At 33.3% G+C, this 15,264-nt stretch overlaps 1 protein-coding gene across 1 annotated transcript in view; it reads left to right on the top strand.

Moving 5' to 3' along the window:
• The window catches only part of HTR2C (5-hydroxytryptamine receptor 2C), a 148,283-nt gene that overhangs the window by 60,918 nt on the left and 72,101 nt on the right, over window positions 1-15,264 (top strand). Inside the window, 1 exon segment of the mRNA XM_060407996.1 lies at window positions 7,811-7,916. Coding sequence (XP_060263979.1) covers window positions 7,811-7,916 — 106 coding nt within the window.

The raw sequence follows: 15,264 nt of genomic DNA, 5'->3' as shown, positions 1-15,264 counted from the left end.
GGCTAGTTCTTTAAATTGATACAAATTGCACCTTATACATTTACATTTAATGCAATTATTAATTCTCTTTTTCTTTACTTTTTAATTACTTTTTTCTTCTCTTCTTAATTACTTTTATCCTCTTCTGAATTATTTGGTGGGTCCTGCATTTTATTTTAGTATTCCATTTTCATTGATATGTTGATTTTTTGCTATATTCTTTGTACAATTTTTAATATAGATTTATTTATTTTAATTGGAGATTAATTACTTTACAATATTGTATTGGTTTTGCCATAAAAATTTTAATGATTGTGTTTAGATTAAAATACACATAGCTAATCTGTCATAATTTCCTAGTAATTAATGTTACTTCAAGTGAATATAAAAATCTTACATCCATATAGGCTCCTTAAGCCTTTGCCTTTTTGTTTTAATTATAGTACGGAATTTACCTATATACACTGAGAACCTTCTCAGATGATGTAATAATTTTTGTTTTTGACAGTCACATATCTTTTAAAGACCTAAGAAAAGAAAAAAGAATTATTTTATTTTCCCAGATTGTTTACCATTTCTGTTGTTCCTCATTTATTCTTAAAGTTTATAAGTTTTCTTTCTTTCTGAAGAACATCATTAAATTTGTTTAAAGTAAGTCTCCTGGCAATCAATTTCTTAGTTTCCTCCCCTAAAGAAAATCTTTTTATTTCACATTTATTTTCTGAAGATAGTTTCACTGGATATAAAATTCCAAATTGTGATTATACCTTCTGGTCTCTCATGAAAAAGTCATTTCTCTCAGCTGCTTCAAGAATTTTTTTCTTTATCTTTTGTTTTCACCGGATTATGATGTGTCTAGGCATGATTTTCTTTGGTTTAACCATTTGGGCTTTGCAGAATTTCGTAAATTTGTAGATTTATTTTTCATCGAATATGAAATTTTTTAGCCCATTGTTTCTTCACATAGTTTTCTCCTGTACCAATATATCCTCTCTCAAGATTTCAAAGGCATAAATATTAGGTGTGTTCCTATAGTCGTTGTCCCATAGTTCCTACAGTGCCCATTTATTTTTATTTTTTTCTCATTCTTGTTCATTTGGATAATTCCTATTGATCTACATTCAGTTTTAATGACTCTTCATCTATCATATCCATTCTTCTATTGAGGACACCCAGTGATTTTTTTTTTCAGCTCTAAACCCTTCATTTGTTTCTTTTTCATAAGTACTACTTCTTATTTGTGAAGTTCTCTTTCTGTTAATTTCAAGAATATCCACCCCTCCTTCACTGAGTATGGCTATGGTAGCTGCTTTAAAGTTTCTGTAAATTTCTGTCCTGTCCAGTTTTTAAATTTAATGTAGTTGAAATGTATTTAACACATTACTGTTTATATTTGTTCTTGGTTTTTGTTAAGTTATCAAATTTAAGGGGGAATTCTATTTATCTCTATATAATTAATTAAAGTTTTAATTAGGAAAGGCTCTTGTATTTTATAGCATTTTATAAAGTTATTCTTAAGAATAAAGCTCATAAACTTTCTTTACAAATGTTAATATAAGAGACTATATTGGCAGATTTTTGTGATATTAATTTATCATTACATTCTTGAACTAAATTTTGTTTTACTGTGATGTTTTACTCATGTTACTCTTTGCTGGATTATATTTGTGAATATTTTGTTTGTAATTCTGAATCTATATCAATGAATGCTATTTGTCTCTAGTCTCATTTTTTCAGTATTTTGTAAGTTTTGATACTGACACTGTATTATGAAATGAACTGAAGAAATTTTAAAACTTTTTTTAATGTTTGTTCATCTTTTCATATATGTTAACTTAAAGACATCAATTATAACTTCTCATTTACACTTTAGCTTTAGCATTATTTTACAGTCCAACACTCCACATCTCTTAATCATTATCAGAATATTAGAAAATTGGTATTTTCTCTGTGGTGGGGTTATGATCTGCAGGGTAAGGATATTCCTTTATACAAGTAACAAATATTTATTGTACCAAGCAAATGTTATCTCCAACATTTCATAGAAATAAATCCCTTTTATTTTTTCATTTCAACAAATGAACTGAAATTTTACAGTGTTTATTATTCAGTCTTTGCCATTATTGTCAGTATTGGTGGTGATGCCTGTGAGTTTTGGTTACTAATCTTGTAATCTGATGTAATCTTTGATGTAATCTTTGAATGAATAAATGAGTGAATATAAGAAAATGTCTTACGAAACACTATGCAATTTTTGCTTCTGAAAACAAGATTTTATTTCTTTCGACTAACTGATCTCCCCCATGGAAATTATGTTATATGGCCTTTTTGCTATGCAACTTCCAACAAACTTTTCACATATTGTAAAGTAATTAACCTCCAATCAAAATAAATAAATTTATATTTTAAAAAATTTATCTAAAGAAAATACACTTTAATTCCATTAAGACAACTTGAAAGATCCATTTGTCTTCTTACAAAGACAAACAAAAACTAAATTTTCACTGAAATTCTAAATATTTTGAATTAAAATGTCTGTAGTGAAATCCAGGAAAAACATTTTTGATAAAAACCTTAGGGAATAATTATAATCAGACAAGTTTGAGAAAACTTGGCTTACATAAATTCAGAGAAAGTTTTCTGCAATTATTTTTGATAACGAAGTTAATCTGTTTCTGCTAAGTCACTTCAGTCATGTCCGACTCTGTGCGACCCCATAGACAGCAGTCCACCAGGCTCCCATGTCCCTGGGATTCTCCAGGCAAGAACACTGGAGTGGGTTGCCATTTCCTTCTCCAATGCATGAAAGTGAAAAGTGAAAGTGAAGTCGCTCAGTAGTGTCCGACTCTTAGCAATCCCATGGACTGCAGCCTATGGGATTTCCCAGGCAAGAGTACTGGAGTGAGGTGCCATTGCCTTCTCCAATGAAGTTAATCTAGAAATCAATAATTTAACTCATTCTGATATTGCTATCTTTGGGATAGTTTTTACTTTAGGTGCTTGTTCATTCCCTTTGTTTTTGGATTTTGCTGTCTTACAGGTTTGGAAGTAGACTTCTTCAAAAACCTGCACAAGAAATATTGTCCTGTATTGTTAAAAAAATTGTATTTATTATTTAATAAATAGTGTATGGTGATAGGAAGTACCTTTGTGTTTGGGGGAAAAAAGTCAGATTTGGAGCAAAAATCTGTAGACTTGAACAAGTCTGAGACTTTGAGACACATTTTCCTCACACTGTAGGGTAATAGAGTTGACACTACAGTTATATGGAATAGAACTAAAAATGAAGTACCTAACTAACACTGCTAACACTGTGCTTGGTATAAGATACTGTGTAATAGCTGTTGCCATTTTTGCCATTATTAAATGTGTAATTGCTGAGAACTGAGAACTGACTAGATAGTGGATCTGCAGAGTGGATACGCACCTTACTGAGAATGTATATTGGCATATGGTGAAGTTGGGGCTTCCCTGATAGTCAAGCTGATAAATAATCCACCTGCAATGCAGGAGACCCTGATTTGATTCCTGAGTTGAGAAGGCCCTCTGGAGAAGGGATAGGCTACCCATTCCAGTATTCTTGGGCTTCCCTGGTGGCTCAGACAGTAAAGAATCAACCTGCAACATAAGAGACCTGGGCTCAATCCCTGGGTTGGGAAGATCCCCTGGAAGAGAGCATGGAAACCCATTCCAGTATTCTTGCTAGGAGAATCCCCATGGACAGAGAAGTCTTGAGGATTAACTCCATGGGGTCCCAAAGAGTCAGGCATGACTGAGTAACTAAGCACAGCACAGCATGATGAAGTTGGATTTAGGGTGATGTTATAATCTGTTGAGAGGGATATATTCATTTACAAATTTAATAAATATTTGTTGAGTACCTGCTTTGTGCCATGCATTGACCTATGTATCATGAATTAAATAGTAGAAAAATAAAACACAGAGAACAACATTGACTTAATGCATCTTATATTCCAGTGGTTATAGAAACAAAATTCTCCACATAATGGCAGTCAGGTAATACTTGTGTATTTGAAACAAAATTGGAAAAGTAATTTCTGGCATCACTGACTCAATGGGCATGCGTTTGAGTAAACTCCAGGAGTTGGTAATGGACAAGGAGGCCTGGCGTGCTGCAGTCCATGGGATCACAAAGAGTTGGACACGATTGAGCGACTGGACTGAACTGAACTGAATTTCTACAAATGGAACAGGTTGAGAATACACAAACCCTCAATACAATCAACTTCTGGGTAGATACAATCTGAGGAGATTACAAGACAATGATGAACAGAAATGAACATTCATCAATATTTTGTTTAAAATAATTCTTAATAACTTCTTTGATTTCTTTGTTTTGCTCCTTGAATTCCAATGGTTGTTAGTTACACTTCTGGAATTGCCTGTGGAAAGTGAAAGTGAAAGTCTCTCAGTCCTGTCTGACTCTTTGCAACCCCTTGGACTACACAGTCCATGGAATTCTCTAGACCACAATACTGGAGTGGGTAGCCTTTCCCATCTCCAGGGGATCTTTCCAACCCAGGGATTGTACTCATGTCTCCCACACTGCAGGTGGATTCTTTACCAGCTGAGCCAAAAGGGAAGTCCAAGAATACTGGAATGGGTAGCCTATCCCTTCTCCAGAGGACCTTCCCAATCCAGGAATTGAGCCAGGGTCTCCTGCATTGCAGGAGGATTCTTTACCAACTGAGCTATCAGGCAAGCCCATCAACTCTAAACACAATACAAAAATAACTCTAAATGTACTGGAGAAAAACCTGAAACAAAGATTCTGGGGTTTCTTAAGACTTGGAAGAAGTGAACAACACCGGTTGAGTTTACACATTTCATGACTTATTAGCCAAAGCGGAAGATGCAGTCTATGCCAGGTGAAATACTAAACTTCCCCAAAATCTGTAGTTTTAGTAGCTCAGAGGAACTGAAGACAGAGTTTGAGAAAATCTCAAAACTAAAAGTTGAGGGAGAATCTAGGAAAGGATAGAGATAGAGTGAACCACAGATTCTTCTCTGGGGAACCATAAACTCTGCTTATATCTCTAGCTGACCTCTGAACCATGCATGTCTAGGGGAAAAAAATCTAAATTCTTGAGTTGCCACATTATAAAGTTCAAAGTATTCAAATTTCATCAAAGGTAAGAAGAATGCAAAGAAACTAGAAAGTATGACTCCTTCATAGTAAAAAAAAAAAAAAAGAAGAAGAAGAAAATGATACTGAGGAAGCATAGGCATTAGACTTAAATAGACAGGCTTTAAATCAACTCTCAGAATGCTCAAATAGCCAAAGGAAGCCATGAACAAAGATCCAAAGGAAATAAGGAAAATGTCTTCTCAACAAAGAATAGCAATAAAGGAATATAAATTATAACAATAAATAGAAATTTGGAGGATGAAAATACCAAAACTGAAGTTAATTTACTAGACTGATTCAACTGCAGAACTGAGCAAAAAGAAGGAAAAATTGAAGAACTTCGAAACAGATCAATTGAGATCATCCAGTGTGAGAAGAAAGAGAAAAGATGAAGGAAAATGAACAGCACCCTAGAGACACGTGAGGCACTATCAAGTTTACTAACACATGCATAATGATAGTGCCAGAAGAGGAGGAGAAGGGGGAAAACATGCAGAAAGAAATTTAAGGAACTATTGGTCAAAATTTTCCACACTTTGAGGAAAGATATGAAACTACATGTATAAGAAGCTCAATGAACTCTATAAACATATATTACTTCAAGAGATCTGCACCAAGACATTATGGTCAAAATTATACAGGATCTTTAACAAGATTAATAATGAATTTCTCTTTAGCAACTATGGGGACCAGAAGGCAGTGAGATTGCATATTTAAAAGCATGCAACAACAACAAAAATTCTGTCAACCAAGAATTCTGTATATGGCAAAACTATAAACTCTACTTCAAAAAATGGAGAAATTGAGATTTAAGGCACAGTAAAGTCAACAAAGTTGATAAACCTTCAACTAGAAATGAAAAAAAGAGAGAAGACACAAATTTCTAAAATTAAAAATGAAAGTGGCGAGGGGCATAATGACTGAACTTAGAGAAATTAAAAGAATTATAAAATAATAAATGAACAAGTGTACTTCAACAAACCACATAACCTAAATTAAATGAACAAATTTCTAAAAACATGCAAACTACTAAAAGTGTCTCAAGAAGAAATAAAGACTCTGATAACAAGTAAAGACATTTTATCAATAATCGAAAAACCTGCCAGCAAGACAAGTCCTGGACCAGATGGCTCCACTGGAAAATTTTATCAATCATTTAAAGAAGAATTAACACGAGTATTTCTCAAACTCCTACAAAATAAAAGATGAGGGAACAAATGTACTCATTGTATGAGATCAGCATTATCCAGATAGCAAAGCCAGATTACAACAAAAGATAAGTATAGACCAATGTCACTTTTGAATATAGATGCAAAAAATCCTCAACAAAATAAAAGCAAACTAAATTTGCCATCATATTATACACCATGACCAAGTGTGACTTATCCCAGGAATGAAAGATGGCTCAGCATATAAAAGTCAATTAATGTAATACATCACATTAATACAATAAAGGTAAGAGAAGCACACGATCACATTTAGCAAACCATCACTTTTTCATGATAAAAACATGCAACAAACTGGGTATAAAAGGAAACTTCCTCAACACAATAAAGGGCATTTATGAAAAACCCACAGTTAACATCTGACTCAATAATGAAAGAATGAAAGATTATTCTTTAAGATCAGGAAAAAGACAAGATATCTACTTTCACTACTTACACTTAACATTGCACTGGAAATTCTATCTAGAGAAATCAAACAAGAAAGAAAATAAAAGGCAGACGAAAACTGGAAAAGAAAAAAACAAAATTACCACTTTCACAGGTGACATGATCTTTCATATGGAATATCCTTAAAAACCCACACATAAAAATATAGATCTAATAAATGAATTCAGCAAAGTTGGAGGATACAAGATTAATACATGAAAATTAATTATAGTTCTATACAGGAGAAATGAGAAAATCATAAATGAAATTGAGAAAACAATTCCATTTACAAGAGCATCCAAAAAAATCTCAACTGATAAGAGCATCAGTGATAGAAAAGAATGAAGTACTGATAGAAGCTACAAAATGGAAGAACCTTAATCCCAGAGGGATGGTATGGCAAGGGAGGTGGGAGGAGGGTTCAGGATTGGGAACACTTGTATACCTGTGGCAGATTCATGTTGATGTATGGCAAAACCAATACAATATTGTAAAGTAAATAATAATAATAATAAAGTTTAAAAAAATACTGTGTTAAGTGAAAGAAGACACAAAAGGTTGCTTACTGTATGATTCTAATTATATGAAATACCCAGATTAGCTAAATTCAAGAGATAAAAAGCAAATAAGAAATTTTCAGGGGCTGGGGAGGGGGACGGGGAGGGGGACAAAAAATGGGAAAATGGAGAGTGACTGCTTAATGGGTAGCAGTTTCCTTTTGCAATGATGAAATGTTTTAGAACTAGAAAGAGGTGATGGTTGCATGATGATGTGAATGGACTAAATGCTTCAGGATTGTACAGTTTAAAATGGTTAATTTTATAATATGTAAATTTTACCTCAATAAAAAATAATATATGTAACACTGAATGCGTTATTGTTATTGTCATCATCATTACTATGGAAAAACAATGCGTACCAAATTTCACTTCCTTTTAAAAATTTAGATTATGAGAAAAAATAGACTAAAACTATAGTCGGTATAATTTGCATAACATGTTATTCTTGTCTTCTCTCTGCTCTCTTTCAGATTATGTCTGGCCACTACCTAGATATTTGTGCCCCGTCTGGATTTCTTTAGATGTTTTATTTTCTACAGCGTCCATCATGCACCTCTGCGCTATTTCGCTGGATCGGTATGTAGCAATACGTAATCCTATTGAGCATAGCCGTTTCAATTCACGGACTAAGGCCATCATGAAGATTGCTATTGTTTGGGCAATTTCTTTAGGTAATTAACTTTCTTGGCCAGTAGAATTGCAGCGGCTATGCTCAATACTTTCGGATTATGTACTGTGAACAACGTACAGACGTCGAGTGGTAACATTTGCGTTTAATCGGGATTCTTTTAGTTAATGATTATTCTTAACCTATTTATCTGATATTTAGGTTAACAATAATGAAAGAAATGTAAAGCATATGAATATGCAAAAGTAAAGTTTCCGTTTATGCTGCTAATTATTTTGTGAGTCAAAGTGCCAATGAATTCTGCAACACAGACACATAACTATGAGATATTTAAAATGATTTGAAGATGACAAAAATATATAGCAAAGTCCAAATTTTTAAAATAGATCATTTAAATCTTGGAAAAGATACCTCTATCCCAGAATATTAATCTTAACATTTTTATTCCAACTGTATATCTCCAGTAGAAAATTTTATAGTGCAATACAAATCTTCACAAAGTAAACATGCCTAAATTTATACCGTTAATCTACTTAAAATATATTATTTACCTCATGTTTTTAAATATATCCTTGAATTCTGGTTATACAAAAAGAAAAACATCTATTGGTTTCTTTGAAGATTCAGGGGAGGTTGATATGAGAGAAATGATCATCTTATTGCTTATATTTAAAATATGCATACCTTCAGTTCAGTCAGTCAGTTCAGTTGCTCAGTCATGTCTGACTCTTTGTAACCCCATGGACTGCAGCACATCAGGCTTCCCTGTCCATCACCAACTCCTGGAGTTTACTCAAACTCATGTCCATTGTGTCGGTGATGCCATCCAACCATCTCATCTTCTGTCATCCCCTTCTGCTCCTGCCTTCAGTCTTTCCCAGCGTCAGGGTCTCTTCCAATGAGTCACTTCTTCACTTCAGGTGACCAAAGTATTGGAATTTCAGCTTCAGCATCAGTCCTTCCAATGAATATTCAGGACTGACTTCCTTTAGAATGGACTGGTTGGATCACCTTGCTGTCCAAGGGATTCTCAAGAGTCTTCTCCAACACCACAGTTCAAAAGCATCAATTCTTCGGTGCTCAGCTTTCTTTATGGTCCAACTCTCACATCCATACATGACTACTGGCAAAACTATAGCTTTGACTAGATAGACCTTTGTTGGCAGAGTAATGTCTCTGGTTTTTAATATGCTATCTAGGTTGGTCATAGCTTTTCTTCCTAGGATTAAGCATCTTTTAATTTCATGGCTGCAGTTACCATCTGCAGTGATTTTGGAGCTCCCAAAATTAAAGTCTCTCACTGTTTCCATTGTTTCCCCATCTATTTGCTGTGAAGGAACGCTAATATTCAAGTCACAGAATTTAACTGATTGGTATATAAGAGCTTTTAAAATCCATTTTTTTCCTTTTATTTTTTCTCTTCCAGTTAGAATTTAAAGTTACTGTCTCATTAAATAATTCTTCAAAGTTATGTTTCTGTAAAAGATTCCAGTAAATTTTACAAGATCAAGACTATATTTCTAATATCATCAAAAGATTTTTGACTCTAGGTTTATTGATAAAGTAAATTTAAGTTTTAAGATTGTTCTATTATAGGTGGCTACACACACACACACACACACACACACACACACACACACACACACACACACACCTTTAGATAAAAAGCAATGAAACATCTCCCAGAAAGGAAAGTGAACCTATATACACAATTTGAACTACATGTTCAAAGGTTTACAGATTTTTACCATCTCCATCCTGAAGAGCTTCTCTAGGAAGATGCTAGTTCTTATGGTGCTTACAAAAGAAATACACAGCTAAATTAAATCAGAATATTAGAAGCATTCAGTTCAGTTCAGTTGCTCAGTCATGTCCGACTCTCTCCAACCCCATGGACTGCAGCATGCCAGGCTCCCAACTCCCGGGGCTTACTCAAACTTATGTCCATCAAGTCGGTGATGTCTTCCAACCATCTCATCCTGTCATCCCCTTCTCCCACCTTCAATCTTTCTCAGCATCAGGGTCTTTTCCAATGAGTCAGTTCTTCACATCAAGTGGCCAAAGTATTGGAATTTCAACTTCAGTATCAGACCTTCCAATGAATATTCAGGACTAATTTCCTTTAGGATTGACTGGCTGGATCTCCTTGCAGTCCAAGGGACTCCAAGAGTCTTCTCCAACACCACAGTTCAAAAGCATCAATTAGCTTCTAATAATTACAAAAAGTATTAGCTTCCAACAATTACAGCCTGGGTAATTTAGACAGATTCTTGTGCTAAAGACAATAAAAATATGGAAAAAAAATTATAAGCATTGAGAAGATAATAAAATAGTGAGACATCCAGAAAGACAGAAATCCAGAAAAATGAGTATGACTTTTGGGTAATGTCTGCTAATGAAGCATTTGCAAACCTGAAGATGTGATAACAGGTTGAGAAGCTCATTCTAATCTCATGAGCCTGGCAAAGGTAAACCAACTTGAGCTTATTTTTGGATCCCAAAGGCCTGTACACTAGAAATACAGATGAAGCAGAATTAAACCACCGTTGACAGGCGTCGTTCAAATCACCTATGTAACCAAAAAAATATTGAGCCTGGAAATTGGAATAAAGTAATTTCATATTCTTGACCTTTCTAATTTTCTTGATGGGAGCAAAAAAAAATCATCCTAGGTTTGAAATTGTTTCTTTCAATTATTTTTAATTCCTGTAACTGAAATACCATGATAAACAGGCACATGAAGAAACGAGACAACGTGAACCATATCAGTTCAGTTCAGTTGCTCAGTCATGTCAGACTCTTTGCGACCCCATGGACTGCAGCATGCCAGGCTTCCCTGTCCATCCCCAACTCCCGGAACTTGCGCAAACTCATGTCCATTGAGTTGGGGATGCCATTCAACCGTTTTATCCTCTGTTGTCCCCTTATCCTCTTGCCTTCAGTCTTTTCCAGCATCAGGGTCTTTTCCAATGAGTCAATTTTTACATCAGGAGGCCAAAGTATTGGAGTTTCAGCTTTAACATCAGTCCTTCATTGGAAAGAATCATTGGAAAAGAAGAAATAAGAAAACAAGACAGCGTGTTTTGTTTGTAGTGTGTATATGAAAATTAGAGCTTCCCTGGTAGCTCAGCTGGTAAAGAATCCGCCTGCAATGCATGAGACCCCGGTTCAAATCCTGAGTCGGGAAGATCCCCTGAAGAACGTATAGGCTAACCACCCAAGTGTTCTTGGGCTTCCCTGGTGGCTCAGATGGTAAAGAATTTGCCTGCAATGTGGGAGACCTGGGTTTGATCCTTGGGTTGGGAAGATCCCCTGGAGGAGGACATGGCAACCCACTCCAGTATTCCTGCCTGGAGACTTCCCATGGACAGAGGATCCTGGCAGGCTACAGTCCACAGGGTCACAAAGAATCAGACACAGCTGAGAGGCTAAGCACAGCACAGCACATGAAAATTATAAGCTGAACTTAAATATTTCAGCAAGAAACTGCAAGCTATAAAGCATGACATTTAAGATACAATCAATAAACAATGAGAAAATGTGGAACTTAAGCATTAACATGAAAACTTTAGAACTCAAAGACAGATTAGACAAAGAGAAAGCATTACTGGATAAGAAGGCTAAGAGAGCATTACTGGATGTCAGTTACAGGAAACTGTGATGAATGAAGCAAGGAAAATTGGAAGGTTATAAAAGAGAAAATAAGAAGATAATAGACATATAGTATAAAATTAGAAGAGTTCCACAAGGTGAGAAAAGAATGGTAGGAAAGCAAGATTTGAAGAAATAATGGCTTTTCAAATTGATGAAAGACACAGTTACTCATATTTAAAGAGCTCAACAAGTCTCAAGCAGAATGAATAAAAAGCAGTCCATATTAAGAACCATCATAGTGACACTGCAGAAAAAGAGAAAATATAAATCAACCTTAAAGAAAAAATGTTCAGGTTCAGTTCAATAAAGCAACAATAAGATGGATGAATGCCTTCTCAACAACAGTGAGAACTACCATTTAACACTACCTTCAACACTACCATTCAAATGGTAGTGTCAATATATGTATAACTGATATATGTATAATTGAGCCCCTTCACTGATCATCTGAAATTATCACATTATTAATCAGCTATACCGCAATACAAAATAAAGTTTTTAAAAAGTGAATGATAAATTAGAATCATATATTCAGCAAAATTATAGAATCACTCAAGAATCAAAGTGAAATAAAGACATTTATCAGACAAGCAAAAACTAAGAGAACATGACAAAAGCAGACTTCTACTTAACAAAATAATAAAGGATATTCTTCAAACAAAGGAAAATGGTCACAAATGGAAGGCTGGAGATGCAGGAGGTGACTAAATGAAATGCAAATGGTAATTATGAAGTTAAACATAAACATTGACTTATAAAACAATAATGATAATTTTTATGGAGTTCAGTATACTAATGAAACTAAAATTCACAAAACAACAGCATATAAGGACAGAGGGTTGAAAGTAAACTTTTTCATTTTCTAGGAGAAAAATAAAAATGATATTTAATATTAAGCTTTGATGACTAAGTATAACATGTCCATTCAAAGGTAATCACTAATAGAAAAGAAATGTTTAACTTCCAAATTTATAGAAAAATATTAGAGAATAATATAATAAATCCAAAAGGAGGCAATAAAATATTAAAAGAAAAGAAATACAAATCAGGTGGCAAAATATAGAAACATTTAAGATGGCAGAATTAAAACCAAATATATCCATAGTTATATTCATTATAAATGGAAGTAAATATTCTAAAACTCTCAGACAAGAGTTGAAAAAATAATCTATGTGTTTATAAGAAGCATATACAAATCACAAGGAAAGTAAAGGATTAAAAAGGTACTCCACAGAAGAACTAACTAACCAATGGAAAGACTGCAGCTATGTTAACAATTTACCAAGATATATTTTTCAACAAAAAATAATAATTTTAAAGAAAAGTTACTTCATAATGATGAAGGATTTAATTCATTTGGAAGACACAGCATAATAAACATGTATATGTGTAATAATATGGCCTCAACATTACTAAGTCACAAATGGACAGAACTGTAGACAGACAAATCTCAAATCATGGTATAAGATTTTAACACACTTTTCAGTGATTGTATGAGGACAATAAAAAAAAGCTGAACTCATTGACAAGTGAAAAATACATATTTCTGTCATTTACATAAGAAATATTTCTCAGAATTGACCATATATTTGACCATAAATTAATTCTCAATAAATTTCAAGTGTTGGAGTCATAAAGTGATTCAAATTCAAATGAAATAGAAATGTTTAGCAAAAGGTAAGTAAAAAAACTACATATAATTGTAAATTAAGAAATTATCTCCCAATAAGCTTTGATCCAATGGACTTAGAATCCACTGATGACTCATCTCTGAACCATTTATTATTATGTGATTGTAGACTGATAATTTTTCTCACTTTATTATTCTTTATTAGTTGGCATACTGTAAGGAAGGATTTTCTTGCCCACTTTGTTATTCATTTATTTGTATTGGGAAAGACTCCTGAATTCTTTTGTAATCAGTATAACTTAATTCATTCCTATCCTTAATTATTTTGATGCTCAAGTCATCCCAGATTTGTCCAATGAGAACCCCTTTGATATGTCCCATCAGTACTCTGAGCATTTCCTTACTTCCTGCCATTGATTTTACCAGGTTTACCCTTTCTTTTCCATGTCCCAGTTCTGCAATCAGTTATTTCATACAAGGAGCCCCCCGTTTTTTTTAGTTGTCAAATGTTTTATAAACCAATAAGAAATCTTGGTATAGTCTTTGCTACTAGGATATGGTTGCTTCTATATATCTATGCCTTTAATTCCTATCCAGTAACACAAGACTCTTCCACTACTTTCCCAATTCCTTGTTATTCCTCATTTTTCTCACAGTGAGTAATGTGGTCCTCAAAAGCATCAATATATTTATTTACTATTTATATTTTCTAAATCCTACAATATAAAAATTCATTTCAAAATTGCTATCTTCATACCACTCAGTAAATAAAATGCTATGTTTAAAATTGCATTACAATATTTTCTGTCTTTAGAATGTTTCCCACTGAGGATATAGATCAAAGCTCTGTGTCCAAACTGCCAGAATTAGGATGAATTTTTTTCTTCTATGTGGTTCTGTTACCAATTCTTTACAGTTAGGGATTGTTTTGGTTTCTGTATACATTCAGTATTGATTTATCCTATCTTGTTGCCTTTGTTTTTTAATACATAAAACCTCAGAGTTTTTTAATATGTACAAACTTAAAAAGAAAAAAAAAACACCTTAATATAATGTCCCAAAAGTCAAAAGTATGCAAATAGTATATTCAGAGAAATGTCACTCTTTCTTTTCTTGTTTGGTTAACCCGTTCACTGATTCTGGAATATACTTTGAAGTTTATTTTCGCAAAAAAAAAAAAAACTATATATATTTCTGTTTATCCTTTCTTAAATAAAAGATAAAATATTACATACATGTTAACACTTTGCTGTTCTTTACTTGGTAATATGTCCTGGGAATCCCTCTCTATCAATTCATAGGAAGATGGTAGATGTAAACCCAGATATCATGTAAATGATTTATACAGTCTGTTTAATTCTTTTTTCTAATACTCATTAGGACTGTATTTTACAGTTATATTATAATTTATTTAATCAGTCTCCTGTAATGTGAGTATTTAAGTTGTTTCTAATATTTTGCAATTACCAATAATTCCACCAGAAATAATGTTCATACCATTCTCTCTCTAACTCTGTGTGTTTCATATTTTTGGAAGTTTAATTTCAGCAAAAATTCCAAGAAGCAGAGTTGATTTATCAAGAGATAAATGTACACATATACATTTCACTAGAGCTTGAGCTATTTTTTTTTTACTTCTAAGAAAGCGGATTTGCCCAAAATCTTGTTAACGAAGTGTAGTTTAAAACTTTAAATTTTTGCCAATCTAATAGGTGAGATATGTTATCTAAGTACAGTTTTAACTATTCTATTATAGCTGAAGTTGAGCTTGTTTTCATGTTTGTCACTATTAATTCAGTTTTTCACAAAGTGTGTTCTGTTTTTCATATCTTTATTTCTCAATTTTGAAACTCTTTTTACATCAAAAATAATACACATTTCACATGTAAATGAAAATAATATATTTGCTATTGCTATATCTCATGGTGCTCTTGCCAAGCAAAATTATTATTATTATTATTTTGCAGTTCATTTTATCAATCAAATTTCCTTTCTAAGTTCAGGTATATTTA

The sequence above is a fragment of the Ovis aries genome, chromosome X (genome assembly GCF_016772045.2).
Source record: "Ovis aries strain OAR_USU_Benz2616 breed Rambouillet chromosome X, ARS-UI_Ramb_v3.0, whole genome shotgun sequence".
NCBI classification, from domain to species: Eukaryota; Metazoa; Chordata; class Mammalia; order Artiodactyla; family Bovidae; genus Ovis; species Ovis aries.
This window is presented reverse-complemented; position numbering and strand designations above follow the sequence as displayed.